At 39.5% G+C, this 26,436-nt stretch overlaps 1 protein-coding gene across 3 annotated transcripts in view; it reads left to right on the forward strand.

The window, feature by feature from the left end:
* The window catches only part of VWC2 (von Willebrand factor C domain containing 2), a 54,835-nt gene that overhangs the window by 13,954 nt on the left and 14,445 nt on the right, over window positions 1-26,436 (forward strand). The window contains exon 4 of one of the 3 annotated variants that reach the window (XM_085052191.1): window positions 4,308-4,409. The exons of the other annotated variants lie outside the window; for them this stretch is intronic. Coding sequence (XP_084908317.1) covers window positions 4,308-4,363 — 56 coding nt within the window. The 3' untranslated portion in view covers window positions 4,364-4,409. Of the gene's footprint in view, window positions 1-4,307; window positions 4,410-26,436 lie in introns of those variants that run through there. 3 annotated transcript variants of the gene reach the window in all.

Consider the following 26,436-nt stretch of genomic DNA (forward strand, 5'->3'; position numbering starts at 1 on the left):
AGGTACCATAAAAACATTGTAAATCCTAGTTGATAGGATTGAAACAGTGTTTCATTTATTTAAAAAATGGAATGTATGTTAAAAAGTAATAACCTAATGAACAAGAAATCATTTCAAACTAATCCCAGTTCCACCCACACAGTGTGCACCAATGTGATTTGTTTGCTTCTAATGTGTTTACTTCAGGCATTTGAATGTTTGTGTATACAGGGTAACATTTGATCCATGTTTCTGTGTGCCTGAGTCACTTAGCAAAAACTTCTGCATAGACTCTTCACTTTAATAGACTGCATTTCACAAAATGATTTATAATATGGGACTCTTAACCAGGAAATATTAATGTTCTAGGCTGAATGAATGTTTCAGGGAGAAAAACACTATTAAAGTTGCACGAACAGCTGTAGGTGATTAAAATTGCCTGGTGAATAGGCAGGTAGGTTGAAAAACTGTAGCAGGTATTTTGGCAGCCAGTTGTTTCTTTTTGTCTGCATTGGACATTTAAAGTGACTTCCAAATCTAGTAGGTGAAGTTGGTAAGCTAGTTGCCATAGATTTTGTTCTTGGTTTCTGCTGATGATGAAGTTGAGAGGAAGTTTGGTCTGTATTGCCTTATTTCAAGGAATTCCTTTAAATTAATTTCATCTCTCTGCTCACTTTCTCTGTTTGCTGTGGGAAAGTTGGTGGCTGCGTAAGCCATGTGTTCTTCCTTTGCAGAAAACACAGAATTTTATTGTTGCGCCATTTCTCCCACTTAGATCCAAAGCTGTTTAAATGTGCATGGATCAGCACTGCAAAGTGGGCTGAGCAAAACCTTATGCTAAAACCACACAGGCCTTCTTGTTTCCAGCTCACACACGTGCATGCATGCACATGGACATGTGATCCACTGTTAGGCATCATTCATGTTCAGCTGGTCAGGTAGTGTTAAATGCTGTTATTTCCTCTAAGGGTGTTCATATAGTGTACAAGTTATATTGACTTCCAGTCTATACAATTATTTCCCTAAGTACAGAAACCCATCAGAGTATGAAAAGGATCTCTCTGAAGATATGGCAAAAAGTATTCAGTTATACTGAGCCTAGATCAGTTTAAAGGATTAATCAGTTTATATAGCATATATGAATTTATTACAAATAAATATTGTGTGCTATTTTTTTTTTCAGCAAAATGCTTGCAGCTGGGAGTTCTGCTGTCAAAAGGCAGCAGTAGCTGCCCCTGGGTATGTAATGTCCCATCATTTTGCTCAGACACATAAGAAAAATCAGAAATTATACTGACCTTGGTATTTAAAGTGATACTTTAAGTAGGAAGATGTAGAAGAGCCTATTAAACTATAAAAGCAGTGTATCCTATAAGGTTTTCAGAACTCACTTTGCAATATTTTTTCATTATAGGCTGCTACAGTTAGCCTGAAAAACATTCAGCAATCAGTTTCTTGCCTCTTACTTGATACTGCAGGCTTAAGTGGTAAATCAAAGTTAAATTCTGCTGTATCTGTCCACTTTTATGGCAGCTGCTTGCAGGGGTTATCATTTAACTGTAAGTTGAAGCAGAAGTCGATGATGATGTGCCCCAAACTGTTGTTTAGTGGTGATGGTCCCAGATGAGTGTGGGAAACCAGCTGCCAGTTCCTCATGGTGGTCAGAACTTCATGTGTCACAGCTATCTGGCTTCTTAAAGGGTGTTTTGTGACAGCCTCAGGAGCAGAAAGTTGAACATGCATACTGTGCTGATAGAAAAAGAACAAACACTGAAATCCTGGCATGGGAGGAGAAAATAATTTTCCATCAGCTTTCATGTATCTGATGTACTTTATAGTGCTTGTCACAGCAGTTTCATGTATCTGCCATCCCGTGTAGTTCTGAATGCTGGTTAAGGTTCAGACAGGAAACTGCCTTTGTGCCAATACCCATCAGAGTATTGGAGTAAACAGTGTGCTATTGCTTGATTTGTCTTTCCTGACACTTTCTCTGTTACATAGAGGTGCATTTGGGGATTTGCTTGGTTTCCAGCAGAACAGCTAGCCCATGCTCCCCAAAATGAAGTCATCAGTTGCTTTGGGGTTTTGTTTGCTTGTTTTTTTTTTTATTTTTAAGTTCTTCACGCAAGAATTTTCTGAGTTTGTATTGCAGTTATTTACACACACACGGAGATAGGTAAGATGTAAGAAGAAAGTAGATCCCAGATATCACATTGTGGCCCCTCCTGCTTCATACACTGCCCCCAGAGTTTGTTCTTTCCCATTCAAACAAAAAACATTAAGGATGTTGCCTTGTCTCCTACATCCACTATTTCTTTATGTGCTATTTATTAGAGAAATTATCCCCAGTGTTAATTTTGCTCCCCCATTCTGCTATTGGATGTCTATTTTAATTTTGTGTCGCTAGCTGACATTGGGGCAAACGTTTGGGGGCATGTAGGATTCCAAGGTCTGAAGTACTTGTGTGCCTCTCGCTGTATGCTACAACCATGAAATAAGATTGCCTATCACTAGAACACTACATGATTTGATTAAATTGGGAGCTCTTACATTCTGAAACCCTGTCTTGTTCCAGATTGAGTTACCATAGATTAATTCATTATCCAGTGTTAGCTGAGCTACTGTCACTGTCCACATGAGCTCTTGGTTGTGTTCTTTGCAGATAATCCTGTTTGTAAATAGAAGCTGTTTACTAGCTAGGTGCTACAGTAGTAGGTCTACATGGCTGATTAGTATTTTGTGGTGTGATCAAAAGGAGCAATGAAGAAAAAAACACACCTTGTGCATTTTGCTTTATGTTTTTGCAGCTTTTCATTGCTATTTCATTGTGTTAAATGAGGCATCCAAGAGTTTGCTTGGCTTTGAGGGGAAATGGAGGCTTATATTGAAGTGCTATGGTATGTTAGTATATCTCTCTCAAATAAGAACAGTCACCCTCTTATGATAAATTATATAATCAAAATCTCCTTTCCTTCTAAGTGCAGTGTAATTTTCTCTGCTTATTTTTTCATAGGAAGTTGAGGTTTAGGCATTAAGGAAGATGTGAATTGATCCAAGTGACTTACTGGCTGATGGAAACAGGGAATTAGCTGATTTCATTAAATTTGATTTCCTTAACACTTTGCTTTTCTGTGCTTGAGCTTTGCAATCTCAATGGCCTTTCCAGGCAGTGCAGGGCTGCTAATGCCAGACCTGTCTTAACTCGATGTAACTCCTCTTTCTTTTGAGTTTGTCATAGGTCTTACATGAGCATGACAGCAGTCTCATAAGTTTTCTTCTAGTCCTGCTTGACCTGCATTTTTAAAAGAAGTCAAAATCTGATCAAGAGCATGAAAACCTGTTTCCTTTCCTGACATGAGCTTGACCAGGGGCTGACTGGGACACGTCTGCCAGTGTTTGGGAAAGGGTTCTGAAGGAAAAGGAGTGATGGGTTCCTAGGGAAAAGGCTAAAAGCTTCTGTTATTTTTTATTAATATTTGTAAAATTTCAGTGCTTGTTTTTCTTGTTGCTCTAAGTAGCATCTTACTGTTTCAAACTACTGCACTGGGATCCCCCCTGTGTTTTGTGCTGTGAGGGTCCTGAATTAAGTCCCTGGCGATTACCTTTGCCCAGCAGGTCAAACATCTTTATCAGCTGGAGACTTAAGTACTTTCCTAATTTAAAACCTTGATCTTTAAGGTGGAAGGAGCTTTTGCTTTGTGAACCTTTGGATTGCTTCCATGGGGGTAATTATCCATACAGTTTTGTTTTCTTGAGCATGTTCAGCTGTACAGCAGCAGTGACTTAAAAAAAAAACAAACCAAAAAACCTAAGAAAGAAAATAACACTCTTTAGGTAATTCCTTACCTTCACCAATAGTTACCATAATAATTAGCATTTCAAAGCTGTTAGGCAATCAAAAACTTTGATTGCTATTTTCATTTGGGAAAATTATATATTTTTTTTAAAAATTTTTCTTTTCCTGCCTACACTGGTGCTTGTTAAATTTTCATTAGAGGAATGACTTCCTACTGGTAAACATCACTTTTCGTCTTAATGCCCTGTTCTTCTGCTGAGTCTTCAGCTCTGTTTGCTTATTTCTATGCTGCTAGCCCTTGGATAGGGGCCCATTAAAAAACTGCATGCATAAATTCTCCTTACCTTACAGTCTTACAGATGATGAGTGTTTTTCCTCCTGCATCATTTCTTCTCACTATTACACATTGGTTACTGACCAACTTTCTTTGAAGTACTTATAAGCAGCAAGTCCCATCTTTATTACCAATGGAGAAGATAACTATATCTTCACTGTGTGCTCACCCAACATGGTTTTTTTTTTACTTTTCAAGTGGAATTGATCCGATGGAGCAGTGGCAAGAAGAAAAGAACAAGTAATGCATTGTAACAGGATTCAAAATACTGTTTGGTGAATAGCGTTGAATAAAGAATATCCATATCCAAACAAATTACTTTTGGGCCTCCTGTGTTTCAAATAGTTGCAGTGTTTTCTCCTTTCTCAGAGGTAGTTTTACTGAAGTGTGGTGTTAATTGCTTTTTCCAGAAAAAGTAACATTGTTACTTCTTATGCTTCAAAAGACTCATATTCCTTTCTGATACTGTGATGTCAGACCTTCTTGAACATTTTGCATTCAGAAGGAAAATCACTGGTTGAACTGGACAATTTTGGGGGACATGTGGAAATAATGAGTCCTGTTAAAGATAGAAGAGGAAGAAGGAGTAGTGACCATTAATAATATTTTATGAAGTCAAGCAACAAGGAAGCACAATGGTAAATGAAATTCAGTAAAACCATATGTTAAGTAGTGAAAGAAATTGCTTGGGTATTTTGATGACCTTTTGTTAAGATTTCTACCAAGTGGTTTTATTTACATATCAGTGTGAAATATTGTATGTAAACATCTGTCAGGCTTCATTAAGAAAGGTGTGCATTTATTGGAAGTACGCTATTATTTAAAGACTGGTCCCTCCCACCTGCTTTGTATAATCTTCCATGTTTGCTGAGCACTCAGCAAGAAGAGGTTGCAGAAGTAGAGAGAAGAGCAGCAAGAAAGCTGAATATTCCCCTGTGAGAACAGATGAGGTCTCTAGTAGTGATAGCACATGAATTAAAAATCATGTGATAAAGTGTGGTACCCAGGGAGAAGCATAGTACCAATGAAAATCTCTGTCTTCACAAGTCAAGGGAGAAGCAAAAAAATCAAAAGGCATCGTACATGAGATCTTTAAGGCACCATGTAATTAACTCATGAACTCACTGCAGAAGATAGTGCTGATACACAGTTCCCTAGGATTAGAACAAAGATCGTGTCTCTGATATAAGGAATAAAATACCTTAACCTAGCTATAGTGAAACTGCCTGTGGTGATGTGCTGTAGAGCCTCCCAGAAACCTGTTCATTTTCATGTGAACAGGAATGTCCACATCTTTCAATTTCCTTTTGAACTTCTTCTTTTTAAAGTACTTTACAGAAAAAGAATTGGGCTATCTTAATTTTACCCCAGCCAAACCCATCCTGGGTATGTACTTTCTTGTTAAGGCAAGGAGACAGACCTAATTGAAGAGATATTAAAACAGCAGCAATCCTTTTCCCACACAAAGGAAACCATTGCACAATCATTGTGTTGCGTGCTGGGCCACAATAACACCTTACTCAGTACATGTAGATGATGGAGATAAGACCTAATGAGGCTGCCTTTTTGGCATGGTCTGCTATCAGCCATTCTTTAAATGACTTAAAGGCAGGTCACCCATGAACTGCTTGTATAATAGCTGTCCACACTGTCTAAGACTTCTGAGACTTGTCAAAGGACTCTCAGTATTTCTAGTTCATGTGTGTTTAATACAATCTACTGAAGAACTAATGGGAAAAAAAAGGCTCAGAAGCAAATAAATTATAGCAGTTTATGGAGTTATTTATTATGTCAATTTGATACAGAATGTGCCACCCCACAATGAAAACTGATTATCTTCTGGCCACGGCAGCTTGCTAAGCTAATATTTTGTTAATGAATGGATTAGATGGAGCTTTGACAGCCACTAACATGAGCGAATGATTGTTTCTGGGACCACTTTGTGCTGATGTCCAAGCTAGGTGTGATTATAGCAACTTAGAGGCGATACTATATCCATTATTTAGCCTTTGCCCCCACCCTTCTCTGTCCCCTCCACTTTTCCCCCCCACTCCCCTTAGATAATTAAATCTCATTATGCATGTACATCCTTAAACACTCCTACATGCAGCTGGAATACATGAGGAAGTTTCATTTACCTAGTTTGCATCCTAAACATTAAATCTGCAAGTTGGGGTTTGATTTCAGTGTGTTTAGATAAGGTATGCTTTCCTTGTCACATGACCATTGTGTTTTGCTGTGATTAGATAAGCTGCTAAGACATGGAAGAATCGTCAGGCCCAAGTATTGAGGGAAGGAAGATCCAGGTTTGCTGCCAAAGGCTGCCTGGCTTGCTGGCAAGCAGGTGTTCATCGAGTGTACCGTTTATATGCCTGTGGTGCTGAAAAATAAACACTTCCTTGGATTTTCTTGCTGGCAGCTTGTTCAGCAGAGGAGTTTTAACTGTTGTGCAGTCTTCGTTATGAGAAGGTGATGTATTTGTCAGCATGAGAGGTCTTTTTAATTTCACATCAGCTGAGTGTTTAATCTTCAGTCTTCTTAAGTTAAGTCTGTTGTGACAGCTGATTCTTTCCAGTCAAAATGACTGAAGAGTCAAGTCAATTATCTTGAAATACATGGGTTTGTGTTTGTGCCTAGGTATGACTGATTAGGCTTTGGCTCCAAGTTCTGTTGTGGTACATGCTCCCTCAGGGCCCTGGTGCTCTCTCCCTGACTGTGCTGCTGTCTGTGCTGTCACCTGGCCATGGCTGTGCACCAGAAGATGCTTCCATAAAAATCTTCGTGTTATCAGCTTAGTGGAGGAGCAGACTGTAAGCTTTTTCAGTCCTTTGAGCAAGTTTTCAGGAAGGCAGAAGCTTTCTCGACTCTGGTTTTCAGGACTCTACCGGCGACAAATATTTGGGGCAGATAGTTAACAGAATGTGAAAATCTCCCCTGACATCAGTCATGTCTGGGTAAATGGCATACACTGGTTACAAGATCTGGACAATGCAAAAGGGGACTTTATAGATTCAGGTAACATAAAACCCACTTATATTTACCCCAGGCTGGGATCAGCTCCAAAGGGGGTTCCTCACCCTTGGAGGTCCAGCTGGCAGTTTTCCAGCCTCCTGGCTAAGCCTATTCTTTCAATGTGTGTGTATACATAGGTCTGTATACACAAACACATGCTACAAGGGTCATCAAACACCATAGTTAATGAGAACATTCCCCACTTTTGAAACCCTCTCAAAACAATTACATACCGTGGTCCGTGGCCACCACCGTCTTCACCTCCCACACACGGGGTCAAACTTTTTAGTAAGGGCTCTTGAGCTAGGACAAGGGGGAATGCTTTTAAACTAAAAGAAGATAGATTTAGACTAAATATAAGGAAGAAATTTTTCATGGTGAGGGTGAATGAAGCACTGGAACAGGTTGCCTAGAGAAGCTGTTGATGCTCCATCACTGAAGAGTTCAAAGCCAGGTTGGGTGGGGCCATGAGCAGCCTGACTTAGCTGAAGGTGTCTGTGGCAGGGGGATTAGTCTAGATGAGCACTAAGGGTTCCCCCCTATCCAAACTATTCTATGATTATGTGTGCAAAGACAGTAAGGTGAGCTGCATTTTGGAGTGGCAGCTATTTCCTCCCTGCTTTCATGAGATGAGGTGGTTGGCGACTTGCGGTACTCTGCTTATCCTTCCATCTGCTTATCTTTCCATCTGGACTATATTGCAGTGGGTGTGTGGGTGAAATGCCTGCCCCCATGGGCCCACAACACCCTTGTTTTGCAGAGAAAGCTGCAGGATTACTGCTCAAGCTGCAGCGCTGCTTTTGCTACAGAGCACTAGAGGACAAGACGTTGTCTTATTATGGTCCCTGAGATGAAAGATGACATTTTGGTAGGCTGCCTGAAGATGTGGGCAGGTGTCTGTCATTAGTTGTGCCTAGCTGATACTGTAATGCATTTGTTACAGTTGCAAGGCTCAAAATCTAGTGTTTGTATTTTGTTGCCTTTTCCTCTTTTTAATAAGTGAAAACAGGTTTGGATTTAATCATAAAATTTCTACAGACTGTGGTGAATCACCCTTAATTCACCTGTGACTGTAACTAATAAATGTGAGTTCAAGGTCTCTCCTTGGCTGCACACTCCTTGCAGTTGGGGTAGATGTGAATTGGAGCGAGCTCTGTAATTATAGAGAAGCCCAAAGATCCATTCCCAAATGGCCAAGCCCATAAAAAAATTCCCATCAGTTGTCACTAGAGGTCAGCGTTAAAGTAATTTTAAGATCAATTCTCTTCTTACCATGTAGTGAATTTTCAGTAAATTCGAGCTGTAGGTGGTTGTGGCACAGGTGGGACTTACATAAAATGAGTAAAATATGGAACCTAAATAGTTGGGTTGAGTCATTTCATATGTTCTTGTTATCTCTTGCTTTGATGGAGTGACTGCTGATTTACCTCCAGATAAGTAACAAGATTATTTGATTTATTATCTTCTCTTTTCCTCTCCCTGCTTACTTGCCTACTTTATAATTAAAAATCTGTGTTCCTTTTCGAACTTGTGTGTTCTTTGGCAGAGTTTGAATTGAATAGCTGTTAACATAGTTTTCAGTGGGGGGTTAGAATCAGAAATTAAATGTATAGATACTGTTACGATTCTGTTGTGATTCACTGGTTTTTGCACATCAGTAGCTAGATGTATAGGAAGTGGCGTCCATGTGTGTGAGTGCATCTTGTGTGGAATCAGAGACATAAAACTTGCTCTAAAACTTGCTTCAAAGCCCTGCCTCTAACTTTGTTGTAGGTCACTTCAATCTCCTCTGGATACTCCAGCCAAAAAAGCACTGCTTTTAAAAGGCAGATATTGCTCTGAGTTGAATTAGAATATTTAGTTATCCTGATTTTTGGAATATATGTGTTTTATTAAAATAAGCACTAGCCCTTGATGCCTAATTTCTCCTTCTGGAAATAATATATATAGATCTAAGTCTCAAACAGCAAGATTGATCCATCCGTGCTGTGTTATCCAGTGCATGGCCAAGTGGAGCTGCCTGTCTGTGTTGGGGTATGTAAGGTGTTTGTAGGCTGTGCCTACACAACAAAGCTTCTTGACACATTAGATTTTTGACTGCCTGAGAATGCCAGGCCATGGGTGTACAAGCAAAGATGCTGCCAGTTGCTGCAGCTCACTGAGCCAGCCCTAATCTCCACGGGAGTGATGGGCCCCTTGAGGAGCTGCAGTTATCTCCTGCCTGTGAACTTACAAAATTGCTTGTCTTTGGGCTTGCAGTGCGTGCTTTGCTCATAGCAGATTGTGCTTAGCAATAATTGGCACTGTGTCTAAGCCTTCCTGGTTTAGGACATGGAAGAGAATTATATGACATGACAGTGCCTGGAAAATACCTGAGTAGCCTTGTGTGAATGTGGTTATCCATCAACATGGGTTTAAACATTGTGGTACGCATCAAGGAAGGAAAAATAGACTTGGTAGGGAAGGGATGGAAATCTCCCTGATTTCAGGGAGACTGTGGTGTCTCATGTGGCCTTTGAAACTCTAAAATAATGAATTTATTTTCAAGCATCTGATTATTTGATTATATTTACCTTTCTAATTCCAGATAAAATGGTGTTATTTAAATGGGTGTCATGCCTTCCATTTATGGAAGGTGAAATGACATTTGCATTTTGTGCTGTTTCAAAGTCTTGACTTCTCCAAAATTGTTTTAGTGTGAGAAACCAGTCTCAGTGATAATTATAGAGAGAATAGCTTAGCATAAATGCATATATATGTGCTTTCATCATTTTCATAGAAAGACAACTGCATAGTTCCCAGCAGTGACATCTCAGTGCCTGTTTTCTGTAAAGAAAATTCAGGAAATATTTAAGAATGCCCCAAACCAAATGATTGGTACCCTCAGAAGAAGCACCTGCAGGAATACCAAGCTGTTGGGTGAGTCAGGATAGATGGCTTTCCATGGATTGTTTAGGAGTTTGATAACATGACACAGATTTCTTCAGTCAACCTCTATTTCTGGGTTATTTTTATTGGGAAGGTCAGTGATCTGTCTGAGCCTAATTATCCCATCTGGTGAGTGCGCTTGAGGCACACAAGTTTCCTGCAGTTTGTGTGCACAAGGAAACGATGTGGTTACCAGGTTATTTAGTCAGCTCTGACTCCTCGGCTTCACGGGAAGGTGTCTGCTGGCAGCTGCCTTGCTCAGGGTAGCCTTTCATGTGACTCTGGGAAAGAGCTTGCTTCTCCAGTTTTATTGGGAGAGCTTGCTCTACTGCTCTGGTATTGGGGCTCACATTTTCATCCTTAATTTTTTTTACACATTCTTTTAGTGGTCTTAGGGGACAGTTAAAAGCTGTGTGTTGGTTCAGAACTTCCCTTCAGTTTTTCAGAAGTTTCTTTCATTCTTCTTGCGCCACTGGTGGGATTTTCAGAAAGACCACCAAGTCTTCAAGCTACATTATCTTTCAGCTATTATTTTCTATTTTAAATCTTTATACAGAGCTCCACAAGCACAGTATGTGGTCAGCCCAGCCATCTCCAGTGCAGTTCAACCACACAGTGCCTCTGTAACACTCAGAACTAGAGCTGGAGAAGAATCCTGCTGGGGCAAGTACACAGGATATGGACGAAAAAGGGAATTAGGTGTTAACTCTTGGGTGTGGCTAGCACAGGCTTTTCCCATGAGAATTCTTCTTGTGTTTTATAAATAAAGTTTGGATGTTGTTGGAACAGTGTCCCAGAACTTGGACAGTGCAGGCCTGGCCAATCAGGCCTGGGGGAAGGCTTCTGACTGACCAATCTGGGTGACTTTTGAGAACTCTATATATGTGATGAAATCAAAACAATAAAGGTCATTTCTTCTTGCCACTGAGAACTGGTGCTTTCATTACTCTGCTAGCTGCTCAACAGTGACACTTGGGTTATGTCTTAGCATACAAACTGTAATATCCCGCCTTTCTTTCCTAGGGCATCCATTCAAAACTCCAGCTGAAATGAATATGGATTACTGACTGTCAGTATATTTAAACCTTCACCAGGACTATGTGCAAACCTGAAATCTTTAGAGACATCTTTATTAATGAAGCTCCTCAGTCATATGCAATAATATAGATATATATTTTAAGACATTCATTTCCATGCTTTGTAATCCTATTTCAGCTCTGAAAAGAATGTAATATAGTTCTGGCTGCAAAATATTTTAGATAAATCTATGAATTCAGTCAAAACTGTATGTTCTTTATCTGCTGCTAAGCTCTTTCATTAGTGGCTCTTGACAAAACAGTGCTGTGTAAAAGGTGGCAGTGAAACTGATAAAAATCCAATTTTCTTTGTTTAACCAGAAGCAGGTGTGCAGTCTGTGTATTTTCTCTGTGAGCTTTGAGGCCACTGGCAGGATTGAGATAGGTCTGTAGCTATGAGGTTTGCAGCTCCAATTCTGTCACTGGCCGTTTTCCCACTGGTATGAGCTATACCTATTTGCAGAGGCACAGAGCAAAGCTGTGCCAAACTGTGATAAAGATTATGTGCACAGGAATGATAAAAGGATACAAAATATTATTGTATCCCAGAAACACGCTGATGTGAGGAGGCTTGAAAATCTGTAATAAGGGAGAGAAAGCTTGCCTTTTTTTTTTCCTTTACCTCATCTCTGTCCAGAAAAATTTCATACGTGAATAAAACAAGAGTGAGCTAGCCCTTGTTATGTCCTCGTACACATGCAGACTTGTAGAGAGAGTAAACTCATTTCTTCTGGTGTTGCAGTGAAAATGTGGGCACTTTTTCTGATATAATCATTGAAATGTGAAATGTTTCAACAAAAGGTTTATCATTCATTTGTTTGGAAGATATCTCAGAAAAAGTCCGGGATACCTTGGCAGTATGGAACAAAGTAATATTTTTTCCTTTCCTGATAAATTTGTTTTGGTACACCTGTGTGGTGTGGATATTTCTTGGTCATCTACACTGGTCTTTAATTCTGCCAACATGTTGGTTCAAATAGTGCTTAAGTGAGTTAAGGAAAGGAAGTGGAAGGTATGGGAATGAGGAAAAATGAGAGAGAGAAGAATGAAGAGGAAGAGAGAGTGGAGAAGGAGTCAAAAAAGATGGGAGAGGGAGAATTAGACACGCACACTTACGGAAAGGATTGTGTACCCATAGTGAGGTAGGCACAAGGTGCTTTTATTGCAGTCTGATGTATGCTGTTACCTGTGTTTGGGGGAGAAGTAATATAGGCTTCTTCTGGGACCCTGTACCCAGCCATAGGATCAAGTCCAAATATTTGTTCAGTGAAGAATTAGGGAGTGTGAGGCATGGGAAGCAGAGCTGTGATGGCCGTATATTCTGTGGAGACCCATCCTGCATCTGCTTGGCTGGCCCTCACCCTGCCAGGCAGACAGGAGCAAACTGTGTGGTGCATGTGTCTCTGTCTTCCCTGAATCTGTCCTGCACCAGCACCAGATTTATTTCATTGTTTTAATCATCTTCAATAAAGTCATCCATCAGCATCTTAAAATGTTCCTCCTAGAATAGGAGCTAAGCAGCCATTGTACTGGTGAGCTTACAGAGATTTTATTTGTGTCTGATAGTGTGGCTTTCATCAAACCACAGTTCTGTTGCTTTGGCAGGAGATTTGATTTTTTTTTTTTTTAATGTATGAAACATAGCAGGACCTTGGCACAGCTAAATGCTTACTAAAAAAAAAGGGAGTGTGGTGGTAGAGATCTCTAGTCAGTAGAGGCACTGAGGTATTCAAGAAAATTGATAGGGATTTTTTGTTGGTCTTTTGACTTTTTTAAATAGTTATTGCCTTTAGTCATAATAGATTTTTCATGACCTTGAAAGTAATTGGGAACAAGAGAGGAACTTAAGGAAAGATTGAATTATATCAATTCTGAGTTGTTTTTTCCAGGTGAACAGACATGATGCTTCTCTTTGTTGGCAAAAGTTTTCAGTGCTGGAGGTTGTAAGATACCATTTTGTCTTTTGCAAGTACAAAAATCACAAGGCAATTGGTTTAGGTTTTTTAACAGAGTATAGGAAAGAGGAGGAGAAGGTCCCCCTTTGCTCTAAGGTCTATATCATATACAAATTCTGTGTTAGATACTTTAGGGACTCTCAGATTTTTAGTGTCTAGGGCAAGCATCCTGAGCAGAAGAAACTCAGAATGGGGACCCCAGGGCACCTCATCCAGTATGAGTCCATGACATCCCTATGCTGTGTTGTTTGAGGGAAGCCTATGATGCCCAGTTCTGTTTGTTGCCATCAAAGCTGGTATTGCCTGGAAAAAATATTTGCAGTATGGGGAACGATTTGCTTTTTTCTTCCTCTTTCATTTTAAGGACATGCCATCCATTTCAAACAGGAAGTTCTGATCTGAGCATTTCTGATGTCTGGTGACATCTGTACCAATGGTAATGAATTCATTGCTTGGATAAAATTTCCACTCAGCTGCCTTTAGGTGGTTTTATGTTTACTTGCATAACTCAAGAAGGATTTCTAGCACAGATTTCTTGACCAGATCAAGGAACATGTCTCAACATCTCAATGCCTCCTTCCTCACACCACAGGATCACAGAAGTCTCTTGCTTAGAGAGTCTTCTAGTCCTGGGGCAGCTTTCACTACATTTGCAGTTGGCTTATAGCGACAATAGCACTAAAGACTCTAAATCCATGAGCATTTATATGAGTGGAGAATAAAAAGTAAATCCCTGCTTCAACGAGTATAGAGTCTAAATGCACATTTCACATAAGGAGTATGTTGTTATTTTCATTAATGCAGTTCTTAATGTCATAGTCCCCACACTATCAATTCTTAAACTATCAGTTGCTTATCCTATACACAGGGTGGTTTTCTCACCCTGACACATCATCTTTTAAAGCCACAAAACATAGGGCATTTGGATAGTACTGAAGGATGTGTATCAAGTATGGAGGGAAAAAAAATCTGATCATTATTATTATTATTCATGAGGACAACAATTCAGTACATTATACTGATAATCCTGTGCCAACGTAAAGTTTGAAAGTATTGAAAAAAAATAGTGTCAATCATTGATCTCAAAGCTTGACCAGTGCAAGAAGCAAGGAACCTTCAGGATACCTTTAAAAGTAATTATTATTCATAAACATGTTTTTTCCAGTTTAAGAAGCTGGTTTGTTTAACCCTGACTTCAGTTTCTTTAATTGCTTTTATTAAACCACAAGGAAGGTGTACATGTCTATGTAAATGGGGAACTTTCGACTTCCATGTTCAAACCATTTATTAAGAATATGTGTATCAGGCGTTTATTAGTGCCATCAATACTGCCATGTTGCCCAGTTCATTTGGAAAAACAAAGTATAAGAGGCATTCTTAGATAAAAACTTACATCTGAATGAAGATGAAGTGTCTCTCAGGTAGTTTTCTTAGGTTAGTGTAATTTTAATTGCCAGCCTTCAGACTCACTGGTTTGAAGCACAGCCAGGTTACATTCGGGTCATTGCCTATTTATAGTGTTTTCAAAATAGACAGTGCAGGTGTTGATTTGTGTGCACTCTTATAAATGTTTGCTATGGCTTCTGCTGTTTGCAGTTGTGCAGAACAGGAGAATTCAAATTGCTATTGCAACAATTTTACAGGTTTTATTTAGCCCAACTGCAAGGAAGGAGTTCCTTGTCCTGGATATAGACATGTAGATAGAATGACTGAGCTCTTTGAGTTACCTGGTCTGAGTTGGCTGTGTTGCATGGCTTGTGGTCATGCAGTCCTAACAGACGGAAACTAGGATACACTGTGCTCTGGCCTTGTTTCTGGAGAAAACGGAAACAAAGAAATGAAATAGAAAAGCCAAAGAAGAAAATAACAAGACAACAGCATTTCAGCAGGATCCTGATCTAGGACAAGGTCTTTTGTTGCTACCTGTAATAAACACCAACAGTTGAATTGAATTATAGAAAAAATAACAGTTAAGTGACCCACATATCTGTATTACATGTGCTTTGCAGTAAAGACAGAGTTTGGTTATTTTAAGTTTTTTGATAAAGGAAGAGCAGCTGTGAGGTGAGAAAGCAGATGGTCCTTCCTCCAAACAACTCACATCTTAAATAAATAATTGTGCAAGCATGAGGAGAACAGGAGAAGGAAGAGGGTGAGTTTGTGCACACACCATCACAGTGTGTGAAGATGCTCTGTAACCCAGTAGTCAGTGTTGAAAGTGTTCAAGGTGTTGAACTATTCAGATCTGTTTTCCCCCTCTGCAGCCCATGAGTTTAACTCTCTACTGAGCTGTTGACCTGTGTCAACAGATGACTTGGAGTGTGTCTGACCACAGGAGATTGTCCACAGCATTCCTGTGTCTCCCAAGCTGTGATGTGTACGCCTTGAAAAGGTTTTACTGAGGAGAGGTCTCTCCACCCTTCCTTTGATCAAGGTTTCAGATACCTGCAGTGCTGCCTAGTCTTCTCCAAGATATTCAGGCCTTTGTTTTTCCTATCTTTGGTCAGCAGTTTTCTTCACTTTTCAAGTTCCTGATCACTCACAAAGGGTCAGGAACCCCTTTCCCTTCAGCTCTTCCCATGTGGATTGCTGCTGCCTCCTCTTCTGGCTTCCAGGTGTCCCAGCAAGCAAAACAGGGCTAAACTTTAGTCTCAGCAGCTCATGTAGCATCAAACAACTGGCAGTGGAGAAACCAATAAATTAGCTAATGTGACTGCAGTGGGTATTTGCACATACAGCTGGAGCTGAAGGAATGAGTGCTGCAGTGCCTCAGGAAGCTGAGCCAGCCAGCAGTGCTCACTGAGAAGCCTGTGGCACTGGGAAGCTGCAGTTGTGTGGGGCAGGATAGAAGCGAATCATCTTTAAACCACCTTGTGGTTTAAAGGATATACATTAGTATGTGGCAGTGTCATAGTCAGGAGTGCCGTCACACGGTCAGGGACAACTCTGCTAAGCAGTGGAAATCAGGACAAAACCGGCAGCAGAGAGTTGATGCATCAGAGCTGTCATTCATTTTCTCTTCAAGGCATCTTTGGATTACTGATAATTAGAGGATATGTTGACTCATTTGCCTGTGCTGTGAAGTTGACGATTATATGAAAAGGAAATAAAGTGACCTCTGAGAGAGGTGGCGCTAGCTGCTCTGAACTGGGGGTTGGCACTGTGAGAGTCATGTACCCAAGCATTTAGGATTGCACATCTGTTTTTTGCTGTAGGTTTAATGTGATTTTAAATAAATGGGAAAATGGAAAAGTGTGAGACAAAGAGGAAAGTGCAAAGGAAAACAGGATGTCATTTAACTGAAAAAACCCCCAAAACAACCTGTTAGAAAATGCAGTCTTTGATGTCTTGGTTGTTTAGATCACATAGAATTAAAAATGAGATTAAAAACAAGATTAAAAACATGTTCATTTTATACATCGTATCTCCACCATTGCAAGCACTTTCAAATTGAAGTCAGTTAAGGAGCTTTTAATGATAATGATCCAATTATTTTTAAGACTTGGTAATAAACACATCGTGTCGATATTTTAAGGGTTTAAATTAATGATTTCAGTTTTATGACTTGGTAAAAGCTATTGTAAGAAATAGGCATGCCACATGAAATTCCATTGGCCAGGCACTGTTTAATCATATCCTATTCCTTCTACATTACAAAACAATAATCAAAATTGGAAGCCTGTGAATAATTATTTCTTTTCTTGCTGTTTTCTTTGAATGGTTTTATTATGTTCAAATTCTGCATAGAGGTCATGGTTGATGTGTTTTCAATAGCAGTGAGTTCAATAGTTCAATAGTTTGAGTCTTTCAGAGGGAAAAATACCACAAACTGGTATTTTCCCATACAGTATGCTGTCACAGTTGCACCATTCTTTGTTTTCTTTAATTTTATTATTAGATTAATTAATTAATTAATATTTTCTTTATTTCATTATTATTAATTACTTCCTTAAAACTGGAGGAGGGAATTAAAATGGTTATTATATAATTAGTGTATGATGAACAGAGGCTCCGCTAATAATCTTTTGGGGATGATAGTGATTCTGGACAGGTTACAGGTATCACCTCTGTAATAATTGCCCATAATTACATTCCTAATAGTAATAATACTCTGAAGTAGTTTATCCCTGGTTTTGAGCTTTGTGGAGCAACCAGCTCTGTTCATTGCAGGGATCAGTCTCCATTTCTGCTCTTGGCTTCCTGGCACCACAGCCCAAGTCCTGAGCCTTGATCAGACCTTTAAGATGTTCTCTTGATTCAGTTGGATTTGCTGCTCCTTCAAACAGCTGCAGTTTATTTTTAAGGCAAAGATTCAAGAGAAGTGACTAAACAGCTAAGAACAATTTCATCTAAATTGTCGTCCTGTTCCCTTGTGTGTGGTTGTCTTTTGTTCCAGCATTGCACTGTCAAAACAGAGGTGCCTGTTGTGGGGTGGATGAAGACTGGCTGTGCTAACTATGTGGAAAAATAAGTCTGTGCTTGTGCACTCATGTATTTTATTTGGGAAGAGAGGCTGAGCTCTGTTTTGGTGTTTTCTGGATAGCAAACTGTTGGTTTTAAAAATCAAACAGTGACTTACAATTAAGCCTGTAGCTTCAAATTTCATCTTGCAGAACAAAGACTTCTTCACTCTTTTTGTGCTTTCCTTTGCTCTTGAGTTTTCATGTCAAATGGACCAAAGCTGTTTACTCCTAGGATCAAGTATTCCGCTTGCACTGCAAACAAGTGAATGCTGACAGAACTGAGGTTTCTTCAGTAATAGCTTTAAATGAATCATGCTGAGCCAGTGACCTCAACACCCTTCTCACAGAGTTTGGTATTCCTCTTCTGGACCTGGTTGGCAGGCAGCTAGAGCATGTACTTATCCCTGAAACTTGTATGCTGCTTACTGTTAGAAAAAGAATTCAGTTATTTCTAAAGCAGCATGGTACAGGAAATCCAGGTCTTACAAAAGAAGAAATTATTGTCATTGGCAGTCTTGTATTTGCTGCTATATTTTAATATTTTAACCAAATGCATGTATTTTTTCTCTTATTTATTCTCTAAATAGAATACTATCTTTCCCTTTACCCTTTATGCAATGCATACAGATAGTGTAGTATATAATAATTACAATACATTCTACGATAATATGCGATATAATACACACAACATACAGTGTGTGTGTGTGTGTGGGTGTGGGGGTGTGTGTGTGTGGGTGTGTGTGTGTGTGTATACACAGATGTATGTGTGCATAGACATATTCTTAATTTTGAAAACCCTACTCCTGCAGGGTAGTGGGTTTAGGTGTAATTACAGCATCTCATTGACCAGGAGAGAGTGTAAGTTGTGTATGAAATCATCTACTTACAATAAGCTAATGGCAGGATCACAGCTTAGTCCCATTAGTTAATGTCCCCTGGTACATATTTTGTAATTGCTTTAATTGGTCTGTCTCCTAGCTTTCCTGAGCAGAAAATGCCACTGAAAGGCTGCCATAATACATGGAAAATGTATTTCAGCCCATGCTTCCAATCTGTTTTAGTCGTTGATCTGTACTGAGAAATTTCAGCTTGTTGCAGCCTGGGGTGATACATTTTTGGGATTTTTTTTTTTTTATTGTCCTTGTTTGTAGGTTCTGATTTAGCCCTGATGACCACCTCTCAGTGGTAGCCTACGAGCAATGAATACATTATTATTGATGGCATGCAGCTATATATATATATGCTTGCTAGAGACAGTCCTAATTAAATTAATTATTAAAAAAAGAAAAAGTTTAATATAAGTATCTGGTGATAACACTGAAATACCACAGGGGAACTAAATGATTCCTATGACTGATTTGGTAAGAAAGGATGGAAATTCGTTTCAAAAGCCCTTGGCTCTATCCATACACTTTGTTGGTCCTGCCAGGAGGCTTTTGCCTAGCAGGAGCTGTCTCCTGCTGCTTTGTTCTCCTGTCTGCTGGGCCAGTAGATAGTGAATCGGGTTTTCTTTTGGCAGAGGAGAGTTGCAGCAGTGTTAATTGGTAACAGTCATCGTGCTTTTAGGGATGTGGAGGTGGCGCATGAATTGCTGGTTTCTTCAAGACAAGTGGAAGCACTGTTCATCAATAGGAACTTTTCACACATACAGAAAGGAGTATATTCACCAGTAAATATTTGCCCAAATGTGTAGATTTCCCAGTTTTCTTTTCCTGCAAGTGCACTAATTGATTATCACACCAAAAAGGCGTTTTGATCTGTCAGTGCTGTGAAGATTTTGAGCCCATATCTTAACAACATGATTAATTTTCACTTAATTTGTGTTGCATGGTCCAGATTTCTGGTATCCCAGACATGTTAGATTACCAAAGTGGCCAAGCACTCTGTGCACTAATATGGGGACTGAATTGTGTCTGGTTGGTGTACGATGAAGCACAAGCAAAGTCATTTGTGGTGTAGAGGGGTTTTGAGAAGGATTTTTTTGTGGTTGTCTTTGGTTAGCTGGAAGAAGAAATCATGAAAGATGTGAAGAAACTTACTCTGCAGCTTCTCTCTGTTGTTAGATAGGTTGAGCTAACTTTCATTGACCCACAGGTTCACGAGCCCTCAGTAAATGTTGATGAGATAGTTTTTGACCTCTGTTGTTGCAAGCTGCAGCTGTTTGCTTCTGTCATGGCTTAACCCCATCTGGTAGTAAGTACTATGCAGCTGCTCACTGACTTCCTTCCCTGCCCTCACTGGGATGGGGAGGAGAATCAGTAAAAAGGTAAAACCTGTAGGTTGAGATTCAAAGAGTTTAATAATTGAAATAAAGTAAAATAATAAGAAGAAATAATAATAGTAATGAAAATCAGTATCTCCATGATCTTTTCAAATATTAAATAAAGGGTCAACATACATCTGTGCTTTCGGATTGTTCAGTACAACATGTCCCACAGCAGTCTTTGACAAGTGGTTTGACTGCCAAAAAACTGTGGTATATCTGTGTAAATTCCCAAAGTGATACCACCATTCTTGTTCACTAGTATCACTTTAATTCACAGTATTGTCAGGAGCTGGAATTGCACTTGGCATGCACATCTGTGCAACTTACTGAAAAATATTCAGTGATTCCCATGATGAACTGAAACTTGGGTCGTCTGTAGTGTGACTTGTAGTGTCCCATATGTTTGGAAAACTTTGTTCAGAATATAGCTGTGGAATAATATGTGACATGCTTCAAGTGGCTTTTCTTTTTTTTCCTTTATGGCACAAAATCTTTCTGTTTTAGCAAGTCCCTAGGTATCAATAGAAGAGCATGAGTCTGAAGGACACTGGCTATCAGTACAATTTTTTTTCCATTGCAAGGAACTTCACTCTGTCTATTGTTGTTGTGAGAGCATGATCAGCACAGAGCAGCAATTTGAGGAGCTACAAGCTGGCACATTGAGGAGACCAAAGAGTGCCAGCTGGGCCTGAGGAGCAGAGTCATCCCTGGTTATGTTTTCCTGAAAGTGCTTGGACAAGTTCCATGTTGTGAGCAAGATGGACAAAACTTGTACATCCAAGAGCAGTCCTCGAGGCGCTTTTTAAGTGTGCTCTCCAGCTGTGTTTAATTACACCTCTAGCTGGGTAAAATTTCCCATAAGTTTTAAAAGTCCCTGGCCTGTACCTGGACTCATGCAGCTTAAGGTATGTGACACTGTGTCAGACTTCCCACTATTTGTCTTCTAATCCTTAAAAGAATCTTTTTCTTTTAATCCTTCAAAAAATATATTTTCAAAAGCCTTTTTTATTTTTTTATAGTCAGCTGCTAAAACGATTTGGCATGCATGCCTTTCTGCATCACCTACTGAGAGACAAATGCTAGTCCAGCATGTCCAGTTATGAAGTTCTGAGTGATGACTGATTTTCCACTAAACTCTTGTCCATCTTTACAGAATTAATGTAATTTCTGTAGGCAGTGTAAAGCTCTGATGGGGAGAGGGAAGTAGTGAGACAAACATCTCAGATGAACACATGATAAGAATTGTCAGCTGTAGATGCTAGAAGAATTATTTGCAAATCCTGTCTGCAGCTGCTGAGGGCAGGGCTGAGGTTAGTCAGCCTGCAAGTCATGCTTGTTTCTGCAGGTGGTCCAAATTGCCCACATGCTTCACCAAGATTAGGATGGTTTGAAAGGCTCAGTCCCTGTCCTGTGCTGTTTTTCTGGGCTGTGCAGAAAGATGAGAGGGTGCAGAAGTTGGTCTATGTGTCGTCTCTGTGTCATCAACTACCCTTTTACTCTGGGGGTGCTCCCTGGGGCCCTGCATGGTTTAGTTCAGATTCCTCTAGCTGTGTGCCCACCATGAGTTCCACTCTGGCTCTTCCCTTTCAGAAGCACTGGTCACTGGGAAGGACTGGAGAACCTTCTTGGCACACATTAGTCTCTGAAGAGCTTGCAGCTGGGTCTGGTGCCGATTCATGTTTGAGTCCATTTCAGAAGATGTTCCAGAAATGTTTTCAGTCACAGACCTGGCCACCATGTGTCTTACCCTGATCCATTTCAAAGCCTCCTCCAATTGCTCTCCCCAAGTTACAACACAAAAAAGTCTCTCTGCATGGGACATCTCCCGCTGTGCCCAGGCTGTGTGTCTGTGCCACACTCCCTGTACCAGTTAGGCATCACTGCACCTACTAGGTTTATTTCCCTCAGGCTGGACACAGCTTTGCTTCCTTTCCATCTGCAAAGGTGCTGGTTATATGATGAAACTTTAGGCTTGCCTTCCAAAGAAAATGCTTAAATTCTTGCCCTCATTCGTAATCATATTGTTAAATACTCTGAAGCAAAGTAGCACTGGTCTGCATTCTTCGCAAGGCCCTATTAATGCAAGTCATTCAAGCTCATACTTCAAACTCCATTCTTCATGGAGATAATCTAGTGTACAACAGACATGGATCTGGCTCATTTTTCACATGCTGTGAACACCACTAAACATATTCATACAAACCTTTGTTGTTTTGTATTCATACAAACCTTTGCTGTTGCTTTGCCACAGCATTTCCTCATGACCTTGAAAAAAAGATTTTAGAACGTTCTTATGTTTAAAATTATGAGAAAAACATATCTCTTCCCTCATCTGCTTTTTCTTGCTTGAATGTGAATTATAGCAGAACAAGTTTTATTATACAGTAGTGCATTGTATCATTATTAGGGTTTCTGCTGGAGCATTAAATATTGCTATTCTATATAATTTTCATTTAAGCAACTGTTCTTCCTCTTCAGTTGCCTTCCATGCTGGTCCTCAGTTTATGTGTGTTGCACAGGTGCTTCATTTCATGCTGCACAGATAGGTAATACTAAATTTCATAGTAATTTGAGCGTGTGTGTCTATGTGTGTGCCACCTGAACACAAAATCAACAACAGAAGTTATGTGTGTTATCTAAGATTAATCTATTTATTGAACAGATTTTGGGAGGGAGGGGAGTGGTCTTTCTTCAGAGTGGCACTTTGGAATGTGACTTCAATATATTTTTAACTTACAAAGCCTTGGTAGAGTTGTATTGACTTGATACATTCATTGCAAATGAAAGCTTCAAATGCATATAGAAATTATCATAACAAGCACCAGTGTGTGTTCCTATTTGAAATTGATCAGTTTTTGAATTATCTTTGCCTTATATAACGTTTTAGCGAAGTAAAAAAATGTTCATGGTATGAGTTTGGGAAGCCAGTTTATTCTATTCTCCACTTCTTCCCAAACTCTTTAAAAGAAACACCTTCCCTCCATTTGTCCTGGGTCTTATTTGGCTGAATGTGTGGATTTGTTCTGACATCTTGTTAGTCTTTGGAATCATCAGCACTGGCCATGCTGCACCAGGGTCTGCAGGAGGACAGGCTGCTTTAGCCAAATGGTCTTGGGGCTCTGACTGGTCATACATTTTGATTTCTTATGTGCATTAAATATATACCAAAGAAACCTTGAAGTGTATCTGTTAGAAGATGACAGGTGTCTATTTGTCCCCTCCTTAAAAGTTCACAGGCTGCTATTAATGCTCTCAAAAAGTGATTTACAGTCTGCTTGGCTTGTGATTTCTGCAAGTACCATTACTCTAAAAGCATGAATTAGGGAACATCCAAATAAATATATTTATAATCTACTAAAAGCATTGATTATAAGTGCCCAAGTGCCCATAATTATTCACTATGTCTCCTCAGTTTCATTCTTTTTGGGAAAGGAGACTGGAGTCCTCCTCAATTCACTGAACTACTTTGGAGTTAATATTTTATGAGAGGGTATGCACAGGTAAATGAAGACAGCTGTTCCCAGCAACGTGATATCAAAGTTTTGATTTGGAGTTGCATGTGCAACTTCTTTTCTTAAAACCTTTTTTCCCTTTTCCCCTTTTCCCTTTTCCCTTTTCCTGTGGGAAATCTTTAGGTTGTGGTTGGTTTTGGAAGGTCTATCGAAGTGCAGAGGAAAAAAAATGAGCAAAAATGTGGATGATCACCAGCATTCAGTGCCTAAATTAGCAGCTCACTCTGTAATAACCATAGGGCAAAAAGTCGTATAGCAAGGGACCCCCACACCTGTAAAGTGACATAGCAAATTGGATGGAGAAAAAGAAGTAATTTAAACTTTGTTAAGGTATTCAATATGCTACACGTTGGGTAAACCTTTAAAAGAAAATGTTACTAACTGAGAAGAAATTATATGAAGAAGCTCTGTATTACCCCAGTGCTATCAATTGAAGCCAATGACTCTCCTGAATTAGAAACATGGAGATTTTCACAAACCTGAACCTTTTATTAAAAAAACAATTATTTTTGTAGATTTCCACTAGGATCTTAGTATGACTCTGATTTCTGCTGGGGAAAAAAGTAAAAAAAAAGTCCTTCTGAGAGATGCAAACTTACAGTCTCTGTTCAAAAGCAGCAAAATGGTTGCAGTATTTTTGATCTGCCTTGAACATACCTCAGAATGTTAGGGACAGCCAAGATTTCGGGACCAGCCTTTTTATCCATGTTGTGCAGAAAATCAGGAGATATGTGGGTGAATCCATACAACGTCCACTACTCTAGTGAAAGCTGAAGCATTCATGAGAAGGCAAATCCCTGACCAGGATGTGGAATTCCTACAGTGATTGTGCAGCTTGGAATACTTGTGGTGCCTGTCTGTGAGAATGTGATGCAATGTGAAGTGGTGCTACTGCACAACAGAGGCGGTCCTGATTTTATCAGAAATCAGGAGGAGTTAAGGACAAGAAAGAAAGCAAGGTAAATCTGACTGGAGCAGAGGGAGATACTTTTCTTACAGTAATTTTATTTTATAGAACTTTAAACTTTTTTAAAAGGTATGAAAATTGCTTACAGATTTTATTTGTGTGTACATGGCAGGTGAGGGGCTTAGGCAGTAAGAAAAGTAATATGCTAATTAATGCACACATTAATTAATAATGCTTGGGGCTGCAGCACATGCAGATTTGGCAGTGGGGTAGATTTGAGAAAACTGTTTAGATGGTGCTCTTGTTTGAGGTGCTCATGCTGTGATCTCTGGAGGAAGAAAAAGTGCTTTTAAGTTTTATTTATATTGCTTGACCTCTTTTGAAATCTTTTTAATGCCTTGGGCCTGGTTTCCTTAACATGCAGACTTGCACATTTCTGCATGGGGGCCTTGCAGATGCTTTCATTTCCTCACTCTCTTATTTTTCCACAATTTTTTTTCATCCCCATTGCTTCTGTACTTCAGTATGGCCAAGGTACTCTCTTCTCCTAAGTGCATATGCTTAAATACTCTGCACAATCTTCCTACAATCTTTTCACAGAGCTCACATTTGGAAACTGAACACAGGGCGGAAGTGTATCTTACGGGGCAAAAATAAATGTGGGGAGGGCTGAAGCTTTTCTTAAAATCTGTCTCTAAACAGAAAGCAAAGAAATAAGAAACCAAGCCATAGGCATTCTGTCTGTAAAGGGAGTCAAATGTGATCAGATATGGCTAGGCAGGCTAGCCCTCTCCTTTGGATGTTTTTTCTCACTTTTTAACAGCCTGGAAGTGGAATCTGTCTTTTAATCAGAAACCTGTGTTAGAAATGATCTTTTAAAAGCACTGTCGTCTGCAGAAAGAACTCCCGACAGATTAGTTATTGGGGGAAAATAAGTGACTGAGTGCAGCTTTTAGGAGTTCCACTTTGAAAAGAAGTGAAAGTTAAGGAGGGCAAGTGCCAAAAAGCAAAGTTTTTCTTCCTACATTCCATTATAGCTCCCATTTTAGCCCATTTGAAGAGTTTTCCCCTTTCTGACTTGTCAGCATCTGTATTCAGTCATTACTTGTCAGCACAATTTTATTCAGTAAGAATAAATATGCCATAATTAGCTGAAGTATGAGTCTCATAGTCACAGGTATAGAGGTGTTTTATTTGCTAAGACTTTGTGCCCAGAGGAAAAAATGACACAACGTGCCAGAAAGGCTTAAAATTTGAAATCCAAATTTATCGATCTGATTATCTAACCATTATTAGGGTATTTTGACTTAGTTCCAGTATCCTTTGATAGTTCTGGTGTTTGCAGCAGTATCCAAAGATGAAGAGATGTTTAAGCATGGTTCTTATTGCTGGCATTTTGAAGAGATATTGCTTCTGTTTGCATATGATTCTCTCATGGAATCTCATGTTTGCAACTGGATTATTTTGCCCTGCTACTAGATGTTTTTGCCTTGGAGCAGTGTTCCTAATACAGTAGAAGTCAGCTGACAATCATGCTTGAGGAAAGGGACTCCTTGATGTATTTTATTCCTTGATGTAATGTGCCTTGAGTGATACAATTTCTACATAAAAGTGTCCGTTCCTAAGTGCTTTAGTCTATTATAAAGCATTTACATGGTCTTACTCAGAGTGTTGTGGTCAAGCCTTCTCTTAAAAACTGTTGTGGAGTTTTGGTTTTGGTTTTTGGTTTGGGGTTTTTTTTTGTGTTGTTCTTTCTGTCCTGACCAATTGTCTCTCCTCTCTTGAAAACCCATCCAAAACTTTCATTCCACAAAGATTCTTTACAGAATTTATTTTTTATGCATGTTAATACATGGATTTCAATTGCACATGCATAAATTACACATAGACTTGGAATGAAGAATCAGAAAATAAATTACTAATCCAGTAATGTCTGTAGAGTTCAGAAGTACATATTGTGCTATTAATGGTTATGGTATAAAGTACAAATGGAGAAATTGCAAATTAAACCCCAGAGCAAGGCAGGAATGAACCTCATCTTGTAAATGGGAGTGAATTAGAGGATCTGCTGGTTTCTTCAATTTGGGTTGGTATCCCCCCTTTGCTAGGACATCAGTTCTTCTGCAGGAAACAGCCCCTTTCCACATCTCTAAATCCCACATGTTTTACAGCACTCCCATCTACTCTGTAATTAAGAGTGTCTCATTT

This window comes from Lichenostomus cassidix, chromosome 2 (genome assembly GCF_008360975.1).
Source record: "Lichenostomus cassidix isolate B80296 chromosome 2, HeHo_3.0, whole genome shotgun sequence".
Classification (NCBI taxonomy): Eukaryota; Metazoa; Chordata; class Aves; order Passeriformes; family Meliphagidae; genus Lichenostomus; species Lichenostomus cassidix.